The sequence below is a fragment of the Siphateles boraxobius genome, unplaced genomic scaffold, assembly GCF_051911475.1.
Source record: "Siphateles boraxobius isolate OS27281-9 unplaced genomic scaffold, OSU_SipBor_1 7, whole genome shotgun sequence".
NCBI lineage: Eukaryota > Metazoa > Chordata > Actinopteri > Cypriniformes > Leuciscidae > Siphateles > Siphateles boraxobius.
The window spans coordinates 6,504,360-6,525,218 of NW_027509197.1; the positions used below are offsets into that span (position 1 = coordinate 6,504,360).

At 37.2% G+C, this 20,859-nt stretch overlaps 1 protein-coding gene across 21 annotated transcripts in view; it reads right to left on the bottom strand.

Annotated features, from left to right (window-relative positions):
• mycbp2 (MYC binding protein 2) overlaps window positions 1-20,859 on the bottom strand; it is a 123,504-nt gene that overhangs the window by 69,044 nt on the left and 33,601 nt on the right. For 11 of the 21 annotated variants that reach the window (XM_077215714.1, XM_077215717.1, XM_077215705.1 and 8 more), the window contains exons 10-18: window positions 15,022-15,160; window positions 14,846-14,922; window positions 10,218-10,422; window positions 9,969-10,133; window positions 8,053-8,211; window positions 6,919-7,123; window positions 6,126-6,271; window positions 5,054-5,164; window positions 2,491-2,595 (exon numbers count right to left, since the gene is read on the bottom strand). In XM_077215714.1, coding sequence (XP_077071829.1) covers window positions 2,491-2,595; window positions 5,054-5,164; window positions 6,126-6,271; window positions 6,919-7,123; window positions 8,053-8,211; window positions 9,969-10,133; window positions 10,218-10,422; window positions 14,846-14,922; window positions 15,022-15,160 — 1,312 coding nt within the window. The remainder of the gene's footprint in view (window positions 1-2,490; window positions 2,596-5,053; window positions 5,165-6,125; window positions 6,272-6,918; window positions 7,124-8,052; window positions 8,212-9,968; window positions 10,134-10,217; window positions 10,423-14,845; window positions 14,923-15,021; window positions 15,161-20,859) is intronic. The other 10 variants (XM_077215718.1, XM_077215712.1, XM_077215709.1 and 7 more) reach the window with 3 other exon arrangements.

A 20,859-nucleotide genomic window follows, 5' to 3' on the forward strand; every position in this document is an offset into this window, starting at 1 on the left:
ATATTGACTTGGGACTATATTGGGGTGAAGCACAGGCGAAGCAAAAGATGTCACTGTTTTGCCTAGACGTACTATGAATGCTTTTGCAACACTATTAGGTAGATGGTGCATTCTCCTGCTATGGAAACAAAATTCCCCTTGATATTTCGATGACTGGATGAGCGATATTAAGAGCTTCATTCATTTGGAAAACATTAGGGTATACAATAAAGGGCAACACTGGAATATTTTGATGTTTGATGTTTTTGATGACATCACTCTACACTTCATATTTTCTGTCCAATCAAATGCTCTCTAGAATCTGAAGTGCTGGTAATGGAATGGAAATAAAGTTTCAGTTCTGTGTCAAAAACCTGTATGCTGTAATTTTAGTCGTTAATCATTGATGAATAGGGCCCAAACCCTGAAAGGGCGAAGGCACAATTGGTTTCCTAAGGGTTATTATTATTAGGGCCCAAGCCCTGAAAGGTCCAAAGCCCTATTGGTTTCCTTGGGTATATTGGGGCCCTATTGTTTTCCTTAGGATTCCTTTTATTCTTTTTCATCAAGATTGTGGGGCGTTTGGTTTTCTTAACATGTTAAAAAAAAAAACACTTGAAAATTTCCACACAGGTCAGAATCTGCGGCTATTAGGGCCGGGCCAAAGCTGGTACACAAAATCTGAAATGCTGATTACATACTAGCACGTATTTGAATGAAACTCGGTACACATACAGATCTCATCGGGCTGAACAACTTCCACATGTCATTAGCTATGCCCAACAGGAAGTCAGATATTTCAGGTTGTTTGGAAAAATCATGCGCAAGAATTTTATATACTTCTAAGGGATTTATCCAATCTCCACCAAACTCGGTTAGCCTGAAGTCACGATATTGAGGATCCTAAATTGCGAGCAGATTTTTGATATCTCGAACGGTTTGGCCATGGCCTTGAAACAAATTTATGTCGAGAAAAGGGAAACAGGAAGTGTGTAATAACTTTTGCATTAAAGGACATAAAACATCCTATAACATCCTATGACATTATATTCATCTAAATTGAAATGATCTCATGGATGTGGTTCATGGTCATATTCATACCAGCTGCTGCAGTAAATGTGAAGTATTCAAACGATTTTGACGTAGTTCTTTTACATTTACCTGCTTCAGATGCCTATCGCTCACCCTAAACAGGTTTTCTAAAGCCACCGGGGTGGCGTGGCATTGTGGCTTGGGCCTGTCATCGCTGCTTGCAGATATATTTTACTAATATTTACTCTGATAATAGATAATACCCATTATTAATTATAAATGATAATATTCCCCTTCTGCAGAAGTTCTGGAATTTCAGGCTTAATTTCATAAGGTGCACTGGTTCTTAATGTGTGGTAATAGTTTCAGAGAAATATTTGGAACATGGACACAGGATGGAACACATTATCTGGATCACATGGATTTGTTTGATGATACGTTTATGGTGATTTTTGGAGCCTGGCAGTTGTGGTCACTATGGACTAGGGGTGTCACAATACCAATATTGATGAGAAGCATGATATTTAAAAATTGAAATACCGATTTCATGTTAATACTACACATAACATGGTAAATAATCCATTGCCAGTAACTATCTGTTTGACATGCCAACATGATAGGTGGCAGTATTGCACCCTAATGCAAGTTTCCACCCATAAATCATGTTGGAGGAGATAACAGATGAAAGTGAGACACTCTGCCACTCTATCACCCTACAATAAACTGCTATTGAATGGAAAAGAGATGCAATTCTAGAAAAATCCCTTTTTATGACAGGTAAATTAAGAAAATATAATCTTAACTAATATAATAACAGCAAATGGGTTGGGAACGACATGAAAGTAGCTAAATAATAACAGAATTGTTTGGTGAACTATTCCTTTAATAATAAAAGTTTTGATTTTGACCTAGATATTGGATTGGGCAAATAATAAAACACATTCAGATGGTGAATTAGCACGACTATTATTTGTATGTTTCTTAAAATAACTACAAAGCATAAAGTTCTATTTATATTGGTCATGCACTAGGATTTATTTTAAGCCCTTGTGAAAACTATGACGACTTAAAAGCCAGTTTGCAGAGAATAAAAACTTTTGCTGTTTTAAGTGAAGATTTGGCCACTGTTTTCCCAATAATAATTACCATAACATGACAATTCTCTAGTCTCAGTCTAGTTGAGAAAATTAGCCGTTTGGTTTAATCGTAAACCTTAAAAATTATATTTTTCACCTGACTGCAGAGTCTGATTGTTCAATGCACACAGCATACGACATATGGCCAATTGACTATTATGAAGAGAAAAGAGGTAGTAAAGTTAGGTCTTTATTCTTTCACCAGAGAGGGAGATGAATAGATGCAGGCAGAGAGAGATGTTATTGGGACCAAAGAAAGTGGTAGAGTACAGTTTGTTGAAGGAAGGAAGAAAGAACGGCATTATGGGGCTCCAGGTGGAGTCTGTAGAGAAGACCGCAGTACCTTTGAGTCTCTCCCGCATTAGCTTAAAGGCCTGAAGGGGTCTTATTCTTGCTAGCACCTGCTCACGCTGGTTCATAAAAAGGGGACCAGGGAAAACAAGGGGGCCTATGGGGGAGAGAGAAACTTTCACATGCATGGGGAAAAGCATCTCACAAATGGAAAATAAAACATGGTATATAACACATGGTACATTATGAAAACACAAGCAAGAAGGGAATTTCTACAAGCAGCCCACTCCCAGAGAAGACAAGCAAACGTAAGGTAGAAGGCTGAGAGTTCGGGTGATCAGCCCGCTTTAGGAGTATTATTGAGTAGGTAATAATACTCCATCCATGAACCCAGAGGAATATTATATGGAAAATGTATGAAGTGCTCATAATCAAGGTTGTATATGACAGAATGAACAGGAGAATGGATTATGATTAGATGTTTTGATGGGGGGTAGGGGGGGATTAGTAACATTCACAGTGGCCTGTCTATGGCATTCAATTGTCAAATGTCATTTTATGGTCCAAAAAAATTGTTTTGATGTTAAAAAGAATTATACTATTAGGGCTGGATCATATACCTAAAACCTTAGATAAAAATAAAATAAAATAAATTGAGTTTATAAAATTTATATATAAATATCAAACTTCATTTATTATTGGCTAAAAAGAGTGATTCAAAAAAAGCAATTGTTGCCAATTAAATTCAAAATGTGTAATTTAAGTACAAAAATAAAGTAAAAAAAAATCTAGTTAAAATACACAAGACATATGAACACCAGGGAGACCAATATATAACATTAAACAGCAATATTTATCCATATATAGATTTACTCAATACTTTTCAAACATGAAAAATGTGTTTATACTTCTGAAAATTTATGCAAAGGAATCTGAGCTTTCAATTTAATCCTTTTTTCTAAAACACAGTTGGACCTGATTCACAAAAATGAATCAAAAGCTATCTTTGCTACTGAAATTCTCAATATTCATAACGTTGCTTAATTTAACACTACAGTTCAAAAGTTTAGGGTCAGTGAGATTTTGTTTTGAAAGAAATTAATACTTGTATTAAGCAAGGACGCCTTAAATAAAGACATTTAAAATGTTACAAAAGATTTCCATTCAAATAAATGCTGTTCATTGAACGTTCAAAAAATCCTGAAAAATAACAAAAAAACAAAAATATTAAGCAGCACAACTGTTTTCCAGATGATAATTTCTTGAGCACCAAATCAGAATGATTTCTGAAGGATCATGTGCCAAAAAAGACTTTCAATTGTGCCACTTTACCATCATAGGAATAAATTACATTTTAATATATTACAAAAGAAAACAGTTATTTTAAATTGTAAAAGTGCAATTAGTGCATCACATAAGTGCAGCCTTAGTGCGCATAAGAGACTTCTTCGAAAAACAATTTTACAAACCCCAAACTTTTGAACAGTAGTTGGCAAATTTCCTCTCAAATACATTGCAATAGAGGGTTTTCACTACACGTCATCAATCCCGAAGTCGGCCATTTTGGAGGCACTGAACATAAACAATGCCACTGAACTGAACGGACTTGCATATTTGACTGATTATTGCTGCTGAAAAATGGTCGTGTTTTGGCCTGTACTAATCGGTCGCACCGGGAAAAAACATTTTGAGTTCTACAGACTGCCAAAAGTTAAAAGAGAAGAGTGCAAAAAACGGATGAAAGAAGGCGATCTGGTCTGATCTAAAATGATGTCCACACTATGTATCGCAACTGTTTAGATCCGATTTGTGTGTTCATGCAGCTCTTTGGCAATATGGCAATGTCGTTGCATTGATGGAGGGGTTTGTATTTGCAATAGAGATGTTGTATCATTTAAATTTTACAACATGGAAATGTGTAGCTGCCTGGCTGGACTACTGCATCTTGAGCTGCAGAACTGTAGGAGCCTGGTATGCACAGCTTTTTTCCCACGCTCAGACGTTTACATTTTACGTGGCGTGAGAAAGTCGCATACCACGCGAAATCCGATCAGAGCGTTCAGACTGAAGCGGATTTCCTGATATGTGATTTGAACCACATATGGATGTAGCTTGAAATGGATTTCATGTGCTTTTTTTGGACTGACAATCTGAACGTAGCCTATGTCGGGATAAGAAATAGAAGGAAGAATAGCGGTAAGGGCTAAAGAAGCTAGCTCGTTCGGATCTTTACCACATATTAACTTCCGCGCTCTTTCCTGCTTACCAAGTCCTTCTCTATATGATTTCGCAACTTCCATGTGTTTTTTCCGTAGTTTGGACATCATAAATTAGTGTAACAATGTGTTCAGTAGTACATAAACAGTGCGATCCATGCTGTCGTTTACATCCGAGTATCTCCAATATGGCCGCGCATCCGGGTAACTGACCAAAACGTGACGTAGGTGCAAACCCTCTATATTCGATATATCGCCCAGCTCTAGCTTTACACAGTAAATACTGAAAAAGCTGCATCGTACTGGACAGACACGTCATAGTTTCGAGAGGTGTGAGTGCGTCAAACACGTGCGGGATGTCTGGGTTTATTCTAGGGTCTGGTCATGTAGGCGTCATACCTCGACCTTCCTCTAGCCGGTGCCGGCGGTTGATGCGCTGTCTCTTCTCCTCCTGTCGAATCTGGATGTGCTCCTCTATATTGACGCCTGGGGGAGGAGGGACAGGCACAGCTAAAATAACAGAGGTCCAGCACAGGTGGGGCCAAAGGAGGAAACAAACGAGAAACAACACAGGCAGATGAATGATGAGTATGAGAGACGCAATGCAAGACAGTGAGAGACAAGAGCAGTGAGGTGATCCCAACAAAACACACATACGCAGTGCTGCTTCACTAGGCAAATATACAGAGACAACATTGCCAAAGCAGCCAGTGACCAATGATCTGCATTAGGACTGGACAGTATGACAGTTGACATTTTAGAAATCAGCGTTTGACCAATATAGGTTTTTATGAATGCTGCAATACATTATTTTTATTGCAATGCACATTATTATCATTTTATTTTTTTATTATTTTTAGCAGAAAGGATTACCTCTTGACAAAAAAAAACGTTAATTATTAAATTAATATATTTTTTTCCCACATGGTTATTAAAGTCACCATGAAATCAAAATGGACCATTCTTATTTTGTACGGCATAGTGCAGTATTTATTATAAATGATTTATCCATGCACAAAAGTATTTTAAAACCTGCCCTTCAAATCTTTATTAAAAATAATATCCACTCCATCTTCTATGATGACGTGTTTACTAATGTGAGGGCGGGACAACCTGTCACTCACATGACATCACAGCAATAGAAAACCACAACCATTCAACGATCCAATCAATTCCCGATGGACAAAATCAAGTTCCGTACTGCATTTTTTTCCTTGTTCAAGAAGCCATTTCACATCACAATAGGCAAAAAAAGACTATCACAACTTGCGTTTCATGGTGACTTTAAATTATATTTTAAAAATGTTGTAGTTTGTAATTGTTTTCATTCTGCCCTTCCCTAATCGGAATACTTCATGCATGCAGACAGTATGGTTCAACATTTGACATGAAAATGGCTCACAGACAGGAAAGAGATATGATTTGATGGCTATGGAGCTGTAACGAATGTGATTGGATGACACCTCAGTACCTAAGAGCAGATCCAGCGGTATCATTTCCTTCACAGCATCAAAGATTCCTCTCTGCCTGGCCTCCTGACCATCCAGCTCTCTGGCACAAGCCTTACAGCAGCCACATGACGAACAGCCAGACTCACCAGAGCCGCAGCCACAAATCCTGCAGAGGACAGATACACATAAATGGATAAGGACTGCAGAAGTGCTATAGATATTGATTAGAGTAAATATCACATTTAAAAAGTAACAAATAACAACTACTCTCGTTACAGTACATTTTTCTTTCTTTTTTTCTCTACTTTTATAATTAAATAATTAAAAAGTAGAATTTAATCGTGGTAATTTTACTTGAGTTAATTAAAAATAAATGACTCAACCTTTCTTTTTCAACAAAAGTGTCCTAAACATATGCAGTGAAAAATGTGAGAAAATGCATTGTAAGAAATTGAAACGCTAAAATATTGTTGTGCCATTTCAATACTCCAAAAACAAATAAATGTTTTTAAATGTTATTTTAAAAGTACAAATCATAACTGATTTATTCATTTATTATTTTATAGTTAAAAGTAGCAACATTTTCAACCATAACTTAGTTTATTCTTACTTTTAGTAATTTGAGAATGTATTATTTATTAGTTGAATTTTTGATTTGAAAAGCATTTTTTTTTATAATTAACTATCTTTTTAGACATTTCCCTTGTGGCCGGTTTAGTACATTGAGAAAAAAAACTGTATTCATGGCACTTTATTGTTCTGAAATAATAGCTGGATTATGGTGATTTATGTGTGTTGTTTGGTTTCTCTCACCCTCCTGGCACTCTGTCGGGTCGGCCACTGCTCACACAGCTAGCGCCGTACCCAGTGCAGTCTCCGCACACGGTGCACACCATACACTGGTCCAGCTTCCACTTGTGCATGCCTGGCTGACACATCATAGATTTCTCCTCCTTCTCGTCCAGCTCGTCCTCTAAGTCCTCGTCCATGGCGGTGGCCATGTTCTCAACACCAAACGCTACGACAGGAACACATTAAAAACATGCTTTCAAACGCAGCTGACTACACAACCTGACAGAGCCAACTGAGATTGAGATTCAGATTCAAAATGTTAGTTATGCTCAGGCATAAATATTTCTGAATATATCTGTCTATAAAACATTCATGTACATGAATGTGAACACCATTTTTTAAATGACAGTTACAATACATCAAAGACAGCTTGTCATGTTTCCACTCATTGGCCCACTAATGTAAATCATATTTTGTTTCAAACCATATATTTTACACAGTTGTAACAATATAATAACGTTACGTGTGAAATTATTTGTAAAATAAGTCATGGAAATTCAATTTCATACCAACAGATTTCCTTTCAAAATAAATTTGGAGTAACGGTTGACTAACTGGGGATATCGATGGACGGTGGAAGGAATACTTCAGGAAATTAAGGAAGCAGAGGCCGAGGGCTCGGAGGTGGACTTGTCAAAAACTTTGTGTGTTTTCTTTATTAAGTCATTCATATAACAATTTTATACCAATAGACTTTTTTTGGATATAACAGCATTGACGATATATCGGTTGATCACTTATTTGGAGCATCAAGTATTTTCTTCTAATAAATATTAGATATGTAGTTTATCTACGTGGATTGGGAATTTGAACTAAAGAGATTTTACTGTGGGTGAAGCTACTTAGCACAACACATCAGAAAAAAATACTAGTATCTCAATATACAGTCAAACAATACAAATAAAACCCTTTTTCCATCTCATTTTCTTGTTAAGAAACTCCACAAAAGATATAGAAAATTTTGCATTATACCCATCACTTCATTTGGTGTAATTCTCCCAGGACGGTCAGGAATTACTTAATTTATTATTCAGGGCCTTTGCTAGTGTATAAATTGTACATTTTCATGTTTGGTTTTGATTAAGTGGTTCTCACCTTTCCCTGCCTGGCTCATGGCTCCAGTGTCTCGACCACACTGGCCCTTGTTGTTCACTCCAAATGTCCACACCTCCCCGCTCTTGGTCAGGACACAAGTGTGCGCTTTTCCCATGGCTACCTGAGTTACAAACTGTCCCTTCAGATCTGACACCTGACCTGCAAGTCAAAAATAAATCGAGAAAAAAAAAAAAAAATCATGCATGCTAATAAATCTCTCAGAACATTTTAACATAAAGTAGCTGTGAGGAGAATGATACTCAAATTAGGGGTACCAGGAGACACGATTAACCACTAGAAAATTTTGCCTCTATTGCCTCTATTGCCTCTAATGTGGTTACACTCACGTGACGTTGCTGTGCTGTGCATAGCAGACAACACAGAATTTCTGAAAAAATAAAACATTTTATAGGGCCCTACTGTTGTAAAAATTATAATTATTAAATTTGAGGAAGTGGGGAACAAGAAAACAAGTTTTCTGAGTTAAACTGATTGGATGTGCTTTTTGATAAAGTTTAATTAAAACATTAAAATGGAATCCAGAATAATTAAAACAGAAAACACAAAATGTGGGAAGAATAAAATGGATTTTGAGAAAAAATAAACAGATTGCATGGGTCCTAAAAATAATTATTATTTTGTTTAACTTTTAATAAATTGTCAAATTGTACAAGTTTCGTGATCTCAATTAATTAGTAATGCGTTCTTATGACTAAAAATTAAAGGGATAGTTCACCCAAAAATGAAAATTCTGTCAGTATTTACTCGCCCTCATGTTGTTCCAACCCCGTAAGACCTTCGTTCATCTTCGCAACACGAATTAAGATATTTTTGATGAAATCTGAGAGCTGGATCACTCCTCCATAGGCTTCTTCAGGGATTGAAACTTTGCCTGCCCCGAAAAGTTATTAAAGACATCGTTAAAATAGTCCAAGTGACTACAGTGGCTCAATCTTAAGTTAATGAGATGAGAGTACTTTTTGTGCGCAAAAAAACAAAAAAATAACGACTTTATTTCAACTATTAATTTCCTTCTCTATGGGCCTCGAGTCAGTTCACTAATAGCGTAAGCTTCTGTTGTTGTACGTCACACGCATCACCCACATGACCAGCGTCGGCCAATAGTAAGCCTACGTGTGACGTAGCTCTACGCAATCACACTACGTTAACTGACTAGAGGCCCACAGAGAAGGAAATTAATAGTTGAAATAAAGCCGTTATTTTTTTATTTTTTTCGTCGTTGGATAAACTTAAGATTGAGCCACTGTAGTCACTTGGACTATTTTAACAATATCTTTAATAACTTTTTGGGGCTGGCAAGTTTCAATCCCTTAGAAGCTTATGGAGGAGTGATCCAGCTCTCAGATTTAATCAAAAATATCTTAATTTGTGTTCCGAAGATGAACGAAGGTCTTACGGGGTTGGAATAACATGAGGGCGAGTAATTACTGACAGAATTTTCATTTTTGGGTGAACTAACCCTTTAAGAAGGAAATCCCAGAAAGCTGAACCTAGAAAAATTAAAACAGTGTGCAAGATGCACATCACTATGCAGCAATCATGGATGACAGTATTTGCATATCCTGAAACTCTGCTTCAGGATTTTAAAAGATATATGACTATATAATTTGCAAAACTAAGTATCCCGTATGTAGGGCATCAACTGCAAGAATATTTGCTATATCAGCAAAAATAAGCTGGCAGAAATCCAATCATAAGAAGAAGAAAAAAGAAACTGTTTATGTACATACTCTGAAAATCCAAATATGGCGTTTTCTAAATATATCCCCCTTTTGTGAATGTGGATCATGTACTGGCTCTAAATAATCTCTCCAACAGAGGACAGATATATGGTTTTACAGACAGCAATAAGATAGGCCATCATTTCTTTCCTGCCATCTTTAATGTGTACTTACAGGTACTGTCGCTGTAAATGGCATCCTTGCCGAACATGTAGAGCTCTCCATCTTTAGTGACAATGCTGCTACTGCCATTGTTGCAGGCCGTGTAGATGGCCGTCTTGGTCTCGAGTTTGATCATCTTCTTGGGTTTGTAGGGCTTTGGTTGTCTCCTGCTCTTTGCTAAAGGCAGACACCATTATAAGAGGTTGACCATTAATCAGTATGTCAGATCAAGTATGTACATGATAATAATTCCGCTCATACTTGACTCTCCGTCCTCCCCTTTGCTGGCGGAGCCCGTGAAGAAGACGCTCCCATCCTCTGCCACCAGCAGGGCGTGAGAGCCATCATGGCCCACTGAAAACTGCACAAACTTGGGCGACTTGGTGACCGGCAGCTCCACCCACTTCCCAGCCGACGGGCCGCCCTGCTTGATGCCGAGGCTCTGATACTTTCCAGTATAGTAGATCTGAATTAGTGGAGAGGAAAACAATCACGTTTACATCTCCCTTGTGTGTTATCAAGCCTGTGTGCAATGGCACAAACCAATACCTCTTTCAGATAATAGAAATGAACCGCTGAAATGGCACTCAAGAACTCTTATACAGACACTAGTTAAGGCATTCAAGTAGTGACAGGACAACTATTTTGCACCAGACAATAACTGTGCCTGATTGGCCTATTAAAGGGATAGTTCACACAAATATGCAATATCTGTCATTGTTTACTCACCTTCATGTCGTTCTAAACCTGTAAATGTAAATGTTAGGCAGGATTAAAGCTGCACAATATTTCAAAATAAAATCAATATCACTATATGGCTTAGTGCTGTTGTGAAAAAGAGCAGACTGTGAGTTAAAGCCAGGGTAGGCAATTTCAGAGAGGCCAGAGAGCGTCTCCAAAGCCACGCATCCTACATAACACATGAACGCGCACAGCGAGAGCAGAGTCTGCAAAGTGCCATGAGAGACGGCGTTAAAATACCTCGTCTCTCAAAGAACAGAACATTACAATAATGAAAGAACTTAAGAGAGCTCTGACTTTTACCACCTGACTTGCTGCAGTTCAATTCGGCGTTAGTCTGAGAACGTGCTCTTTATAACAGCTCAGAGAAGAACGTCACGGGTTGTCATCTCTTAATTACAGTAATTATGACATGGCGTGAACGCAGCATAAGCTTGTTGTCTTGGTTCAGACGGAACTGTAAAAGGTGGCTGTTGTTTGGTTGCAACGCTCACTGACTGTGTCTCTACAATGTACTGAATGCAATGATTGGACGAACATTTTTTGGTCCTGACACTTCCACAGAAGATATATACTTTTTTTTATAGTTAGACCACTTATATTATTAATTGCTAAAAATGAAGAGATTCAATTTGAATAGTATTATAGTATTGTAATAGTGTTGTAATTTTACAGTTGTACTAAAAAATGTAATTTATTTTAGAATTATTTAATACTTTTTAACAGTACAACAGTTGTAATATCCTTTTTATTTTGTTTCCTATATTATTTAATAATAATCATAATAATAATCACGATTATTATAATTATTATATACTGAATTTGTCGGAAAAACTGTGAGAATGTGCCCTATGCAAACTCAAGTGAAGAGATATATATTTTAATCTCATTTGAAGAGATATATATTTTAAACTGTTCACTCAAGAGGCTTGTGTTAGTTCCTGTAAAACAATGTGTGAACACCACAAAAAAACAAAAACACATTAAGCCCTTAATAGATGGTTCGTACTCAAAAGATAGTCTTTGAAAAAAAAGTAAAAAAAATTTACTTGCCGTTAATTATTTTTATTGTGCATTCCCTCAAAGAATTACCAATTTATTCCTATATTTCTTCATATCACAAATCCCGCCGAAAAGGAAATGTCACTTTGCAGCCCCAGACAAGATGTCCGTACTGCAAACGTGAAAGGTTACCAGTGGCTCCAAAACTAAAAAAAAAACTAAAAAACTAAGCAGCACCAAAAAGTCTTCTTAAAATGACTCATTCCAAGCCATCTGAAGTTTCTGAAATTGCTCTTTAGCTCTCAAATATCATTTGTGCAATTTGAATACGTGCCTCGCAAGGGCAAACGATGCTTGGGATCATTCAACAAACCAGACGTTACATGTCTTGTATTTGAAGACAAACATGAAAAAGATTTAGTAGGTCAGATACACATACATATAGTATTAGTATTTAAATATTAATTTTATTAACAAAATACTAAAATTAATATAATTAAAATAAAATCTTCATTTAAAATTATATATATAAAAAAATATATATATATATTCAATTTAAAATGAAAAACTAATTAAAATATATCAAATAAATACTGTACTTCTGGAATGGAAAACACAAGGACTACAATTAATGATGACAGAAAACACGCATCAGCATTTTGTAGTCCATTAATGATGTGTGCGAAGAACTTCATAACCTTCTCTTCTATTACCGGCCACAGCATTTATTATGGAAAGTTGCCCAGTCATGACTCATTCAGGCCTGTTTTTACTGCTATGCTCACTGGACTGGATAATCTTCAAATAAGTTTTAAAGGATGATAAACCTACAGCAGCTCCCATATCTCTTGAGGCCTGGCACACACTCACTGCACCTCCCTAAAACACACTCCAAATCAATGAGACACACCCAGTGTCCAAATTGAACGTTTTACCACACGTGACAACGGCAGCTCAACTGAGATAATAAACCGGCAATTCATTGCAGTCATTATATAATTTTTTTTTTCAAATCCTAGTCAAGTTACCATTAGATCGTTTTATGTACTCGCCAAAGCCAATTTGTACTTGCATTTAGTGCTTATTGTGTGTCAGTTTTGGAGCCTGTCCACTCCCCTTTATCTGTACCTCTCCAGGAGCACATGTAAATACACACAAGCTGTGCTCTCTTTGGCCTCTCAAAAGCTCCAGCCTTACAGAGTGTCAAAGAGCCACGTCGTTCAACTGGAAGCGTAGAATAATCAAATTACTTCCAGTTCTTTAAGCATGTGTGCGGCTCTACAGGCTGTCTTCTCTTCTCTGCTGCTGCCGTCACTTTCACACAAGAGACACGATTACTGCCATCAGCCCTGCCAGCCAGACCTAGTGTGAACTCTCACACACAAACAGGCTCACATACTCACACACCCTACCCTTGTAGATTTATGAGGATACAAAATAAATGTACATGTTTAATGGTCAGATGATTGTGCACTAGCTGAATTTAATAAGGACAATGCATTAGTGCCCTTTTATTACTTGTCAACAGACCCAGTCATCTCTAATCGTACAAAATCGTTTGTATTAGTATGGATTTAAAGTAACACAAGCAAAGATAGAGTGATATATGTGAAGGTAAAACATTTTAAAATAATGAAAGAAAATAAGAAATTGTATTGTGCATAAAGAAACTTTCTAAAAATTCTCATTACCGTAATGTTCATGTAATGAAATTTTTTAGATATATTTTACTATTTACAAAGGTGATTCTCATTAGATTCTCATAAAAGAATAGGGCTGCACGATTAATCGAAATGAAACTGCATGCGATTTGGCAAAGGATGTGATTATTTTATGCGCAGCTTGTCAGTGCAGCACGGCTGACCGGTAGTAAATGCAGCTCCATCTGAACACCAGAGGGCGCTCTCACACAGATGTGCCAAATATGCCCTGCAGAAGTATGATAACACACATCAATCGAGGAAATCCACATGGGCATCATCACTGTAGCTCAATAAACAGAAGATTGAAACGTTTTGATTGATTAAACATGACTAATAAACACACGACTGCCTTATTCTGTGCAAGAAGCCACATCATCTCACAGAAGGAGTGCTTTCATTAGTGCGGTCAAAATTAACGAATTAACGCACACAATTAATTTGATCAGTTTAATGTGTTAAAAATATTTAACGCAATAAACAGCATCAGGGTTTTTTTCCGGCATCCTTTGGCTAGCGTTACAATATATGAACACACTCTTATTCAAGCAAATGCTTTTAAATAATACCAGGAAATCTTAAAGCACTGTTTACAAGGTTACATGGGTCAAAAACAACAAAAATAATAACTATTTGTGCATTTTGCCATGGGAAGTAAAAATCTGAACTGGTCTGACTGGGCGAATAGAAAAAAAAATAGTCCTGATATATTGATGGAGAGGTCTGACATTTATTATAATGGGTTTATGTGAAGATTGTTTTAAGTTCACTTAAATTAAAAGTTGTTATATTATTTAAAGCCTAGTAAATGGTAAAAAAAGAAGAAGATAGCTTTCAATTATACTGTAATGCTGAATGCCTTTAATTAATGAAAAGAATTAAAGGGGGGATCGTAACGCAATTAGCAGTATTGGTATCGGTATCTGTGACCTTCTTTCATAAAAAGATGCCATTAAACAAATATTTAAAATATAGGCTGAAATATATATCAAAATATAAACTGTCTTTGTTGTTTCTACGTTAATCGATTAATTACAACAAAAAAATTTAAATCGATTGACAGCACTAATTTTCCTACATCACCTGAGACATATTACAGGAAGATGAGACAAAGTAAAAAAAAAAGTTATATACAGTATATGCATGGCTGAAATGTTCACATTAAGATAAGTAACATGCATTAAGAAAATATATTTTGATTTAATGCCGACTTTAATGGTCCTTAAGGTTTAAATTCCTAAATATAATTTATTAAAACCATGTTCATCACGTTTTTTTGGCATTTACCCAATCCTGATCTGCTTTATCTCTACCTCTAATCTAATGCTGTAATTACTCTTGACAGAAATAGTTTCACCACATGAAGAAGAATCAAACATTTCTGTAACACAGATTCAGGTAAACATGAATGAAGAGACACTGAGGAATATAGAGATGTATGTTTACCTTCCCAGATGCCGTTTTCATCAAAGCAAACTCTCTGCCAGCTCCAATCAACGCTGCTTCCTCATCAAACCCTGTGCCTGAGGACAGAAACACACACCAGGTTCATTTCAACACTTGCTTCCTTCTAAACACCGATAGCATGCATAGATGTGTGTGCACTTAAGCACTGGTCTTACTGATGATATGAAGGTCTTTCTCAAGGTCAAAGAGCGAGATGCCACAGGCATGAAGACACTTCCTGGCCAGTTTGAGCTGCAGTTCCTGCTGTAGGGCCGGGTCTGAGCTGGTGGCGTAGATCCGCACCACAAAGCCGTCCTAAATAAACCAAAACACACACACAAAAACATTAATCATCATAAAAACATTGCCTCTTTGTAGTGCGCCTACATCTGCACGACGGAACATCAATGTTTGGTACAGCAAGCATAAAAAGTTTAAGCTCAATTTTACAGTTATTAAACGCTTAAGCTGAGCTGCAATAGGATTTCATCTAAATATGCAAATTCCAATACAAGCAAGATAAATTGAGGCCAGTTGAAGCTAAACTCTACAGGACAGTGGCCCTCCAGGAGCAGGTTTGGAAACCCCTGCACTAGTGTCTTTAAGACATTTTTAATACGTGGTTCTGTTTGTTTGATCCAATTACAGTGACTTTGGTTTGACAAAGTAACCAATGGTGTGAGTTTGAGGCGGGACCATCAGTAGCAGCAGGGTCAGTTCCATTTTATTCCTTCTGGCTGCTAAAAGCAGTCTCAATAAGTTGCCAAACCAAACCGCCCAGTCCAGTGCTTCATTTTTAAAGCAGTCTTCAGTAGCGAATGCTTTTGCCATGTCGCCACATATGGACTTCTTGGTACTCTGCAATGTCACTCGTTTACTTAACTTCATTACAGCTTTAATTATGTCTTTCTGCGTGCAGTCGCTTCCACTAAGCAAATTATATAGATTCATGCACTGGTTGTGAAAGATCTGTGCATGTATTAGTTGCCGGAAGACTCAAGAGTCATCTTTCAGTCTGGTGAAATTTCACAGCAAAAAAAGATCTATACTATACTATTGTCAATAGTGTAGAGATGTATTGAAGCACAGCTCACACAGAAGTCACTTTTAAACCAAGCAGATTTCTATTGGTCAATGCTGTGAAATTCACACGACCAAATCAAACCTGTTGCGAAATCTGCATGGGGAAATCTTTCACCCACAAGTGAAATCACCCAATGAGAAGCATCTTACTCTTAACTGACACTGATATTAAAATGGGCAGTCTTCGCGGTTTCCTCAATTTGGCTCTATTAATTGATGGTATGTTATTTTTTCGTCAGATACCATCCATATTAGGGCTGCAACACGTCGACGTAATCGACGTAAATTAGTTGATTTGGCTTAAATTAGGCCAAAATTTGGCTAATTAGGCCTTAACTGCATAAACCTGCATTTTGTGATAATATCATTAGGTAAAAGTTCATACATAGATTGGTTACGGTAACTATTTATTGGAAAATTATTGGTTAATTAACCAAATGATTAATAGACTACTCAGAAAAAAACAATAGATTAACCATAAAAAATAACTGTTAGATGAATCGATTAAGCGAAGAAAATCGATAGATTAATCGATTGAAAAAATAAAAAATCCATATTGAAACGAAATGAAAGCATGCCGAAGATTTGTGTGCAAACGCTAGTTAAGGCAGTTCAAAAACACACAAGAAGCAGCGTTCGAATAATAGAACCTCAGCAATCAAAGACATTCGCATTCTGACGGCATTAGATTTCTCAGAGGACCGCTAGAGTTTGCAAAAAAAAAAACAGTAGGTAATTTGCCCTAGAATATTTACAGAGGGTAAGTGAGAAAAACACTGACTGACATGGCAGATTCGGACGGCATTAAAATCACATAGTACGTCTGTGAAACATGAATTTCTCTAACGTACCCCTGGATAACTAGTTCCGTTCGAATAGACCGTTAGTCTGTTCATCACATGAAGTGATCATGTCTCTTCAGAAGACTCCATTTATATGGATTACTTTCATAATGTCTTTATGAACTTTTTGAAGCCTCAAAATGTTGATGTAAAGGACTTTCAATGGAGGTAAAGAAATGTATGAAGCAGGGTTCTCTAGTCTCACGCATTGGCCGTGAGACACACGCAATGCAACCAGTTCACACGCCACACCGTGTATTTCTCAAGCTGAAAAGGCAATGCCAACCAAGTTGTCCTGCAAGCTTTATATATAACGTTGTATACGAGGCGCAGGCACACAAAGTGAAGTTTCCTGCCGCAGCACGTATCTCGGCCAGATTGCGTTCGTTACTAGGCAACATAGATGCACGAACACACGGAAGTTGACGGAACATTCTAGGCCACCGTCAGTTCGTTACTAGGTAATCGTGATGGAGAAGACTTGGAAGAAAGCTCGTCTAACATTTTTAGGCTACAACATTTAATGTATAGGCCATCGTATACATTATTATTGATGCAGTCAAAAACTCTACAACTACTTTGCAACCAGGCCAGAAGCATTGGCTCAGTTTGGCTAGCTTACGTTATTATCTGAAACTTAGGGAAATGTTAGTGGGTATGGTATAACGAATGAATATGCATTTCTTCATTTTATTTTATTCTGTATTAATAGTCTTTCTAGTTACATTAAGGCTACATGATTTAAAGCAGAGCTCTCTGGGTAATACTTTATATCCTGTCAAAACATATACAAAAATTACAAAAATATAACAAATTGTAAATATTTGTAATTTTGAAATATCGGCTAACATTAAAGGGTAACTAAACACTAAAACAACTTTTTTTAGTTAATTATCTGTAAGAATGGAGCTTCATAAATGCTGTTCATTGATTCGAGTACATTTTTTGACATTTGGGTATAAAGTGTTTTAATTTTCAAATATATGGTGTAAAAATGTCTGAGTGCTGCCCTCTTCAGGTTAAACGGAAAGCTCCTGCAGTAGGGGTACTCTCTGACGTAGAATACTCTCTGACGTCACTCTGTCACGCCCTTGGTGCGAGGACACCACGCCCCTGGCAGCCCCTGGTATAAAAGCATCTGGTTCCGTCAAAACTACTGTAGCGAGTCAGGAGTTGGAATTACAAGTATTGAAAACGATCAGGATAGATACAGTATATATTAGCATCTAGTTAGCATAGCATTTATATAGTTATTTAGATTATTTCGTGTAGCCTAGGTAGTTAATCTCGCCTATCGCTCCAGTGTGCAACCTGCATTTTACGTGGGATTGCTTCTCCAATGCAATGGAGGTGGGCTTCTCCACACAGCTCGCTTCTCCACACAAACGCTGCTCTTCATACCTCTTCCTGCATGAACTCCACCACCGCAGCGGCGTCATGATGTAAGTGAGCATATATTTTTAATCACAATTTATGTTCTTTCTTATTAGGCTAAAGTTAATCCTCTGGTGTCGACAAACGCGACGGTGCGATTTGCTGATTATTTTTTTCACATAGCAGCAAAATATAATGAACGTAATAGTAATAATAATCCTGGAAAAAATTACCTCAAAATGACTGAATATAAGAATAATCGGATGCCGATCGCGATGCGGGAGTTAAGACCGCAGAATGAGCTGGTGTCCACAGACAATTCACCCTCCTCCACTTCAGGTGAAGGTGGGGGAGAAAAGTTCTCGACTTCAAATTACCGCTCTGTTGCAAAGCTACTTGCGTCACTCCATTTTAGCTAGTTTGACAGCAGCTGTCACTGCGGGTCTCAGGTGCACACCCCCCCGCTCAGCCCCGCCCTCGGTTCGTCGCCTCTATCTCCGCTGGGCTCTGCCCACTTTTCCAGCATTTTTCAAATATTGCCAGTGGGTGGAGTCAGGCTTTGACCAGGGGTTTAGTTACCCTTTAAAGAGTATATTTGTGCTGGTTAATTATAAACAATGGGTAAAATTGGGGGGCGGGATGGGTGGGGGCAAATAAAATATCTTTATTTTTGTTACGAAGATGAAAGAAAAGCTCATGGGTTTGAAACAACATGATTGTGAGCAAATGTCAGAATTGAACTATCTTTTTAAAGTAGCTGGTTTTCAGTGTTGCAGTAATGTGGACTAGATGGCGTATTTCCCCATTTTAAATAGTTTTTATTTAAATATTTGATGATCTGATTAATTTCAATGCCCAAAGAAATGATGCATGCTTGAAGTCTAATGTGACTGCGTCTTAATACTGAACAGTTACACTTATTTGCTGGATGACTGGGCTTGTTCCAAAGCTCAATAAAATAGTCATTATCTCAGAGCATTTGACAACATTAGAGGCTTCATTCTTCAGTCTTAGATTTTAACTATGTTAGCATGCGCATCGGAGATGCAAAGTAGCACCCTCACGTATTCTGGGCCAGTTTCATCCAGAAACACACACGCACAAGTTCAGGGTGTGTACACTCTGGTGATACTAGAGCTTGTAGTCTGTGCGTTTGCATGAGTGAGCATGTGATAAAAAAAAATAGAAGACGACACACTGGAGTCTTTGATTTGCAGCAGTTAATGAGCGTACTAGTGAGCTTTCAAAAACCGACGCTTCAGGCAAAAATCACACCGCTAAGAAATGCACATGTCTTTTCCTCCCTCCTAGATAAGTCCCACAGCAGTTCAAAACATTATCCCTCACGACTTCCCTCCTTAACCCCTGCACTCGCCATTCATGTATGCAAAAAGGGCTCTTCAAAGGCAGATATGAATATCACATCCCCCTCCCCGTAACTGCTGCCCACTCATGATCAGCCAGTGATATGCCCACGTCCAGTGCTGCAGCCCCTCCCCTGCCTACACAGCTATTATGCAAACACACTGAATACACGCACACACAGCCAAGCTGAATTCGGCTGAAACAAAGGAGATCAGGTGCTGCTGACAGCCACAATCACACCACTTGAGAAAAAGGTAATGATCACACTTTTATGATGTGCAGAGGGAGGGACATGGAATCGGTTGTCGTCTGATGAAGACCGCAGCATGGAGAAAACAGGCTGTTCATTTTGGATCAAACATTTATTGGGGTTCTTGCATTATTATCAATCTATTCCACTTTTCAATCTATAACAAGCGATTTGAACACATGTATTGGTTGGCTATATCAGTTTGTCACCTAGCAGTTTGGCAAATAATTGAAAAATCAACCAATAAAACCTTCTGCAAATAACGGTTTTCTAGTAAATACGATTGATTCCAGAGTTTGACATCAGCATGTTGCTAAACTAATGGCAGGACACTCAAGTAGTACAGGAAAAAAATAAAAGCACGTGTAAATAGTCTTATATACACACACTACCTTTCAAAAGTTTGGGATTGGAAGGATTTTTTTAGTCTCTTATGCTCATCAAGGCAGCATTTATTTGATCAAAAATAATTAAAGAGTGAATATAGCATATTGTGAAATATTATTACAATACAAAGTAACTGTGTTCTATTGTAATGCATTTTAAAAAGTAAGTTATTCCTGTAACGGCAAAGCTGAATTTTCAGCATCATTACTATCATTACTCAAGTGTCGCATGATCCTTCAGAAATCATTCTAATATGATTTAATGGCCAAGAAACATTTCTTATTATTATCAATGTTGAAAACAGTTTTGCTGATTAATAGTTTTGTGGAAACCATGAATGAACAATTAATTTGATTCATAAAAATTTCAAAGGAACAGCATGTATTTATAAGTAGAAAACTTTTGTAACATTAAATACATCTTTACTTAACTGTCATTCTAACTGAATCAAATCAATTTTTCAAAAACATATCTTACTGACCCAAAACGTTTGAACAGTAGTTTTCAATCCTTTTTTAATCCATACATTAACTGATCAGTATAATTATAACAAAAGAAACCCTGATACAAATACAAGTATATATATAATCAATAAATATCTCTTGCCTCCATCTTGGATTTATTTTTTTACTTGGCACAATGCATTGTGCGACTGCCTTCACCCTGAAGCATACATACAACGCTGCCTTATAATTTGACATATTGCTTATTAC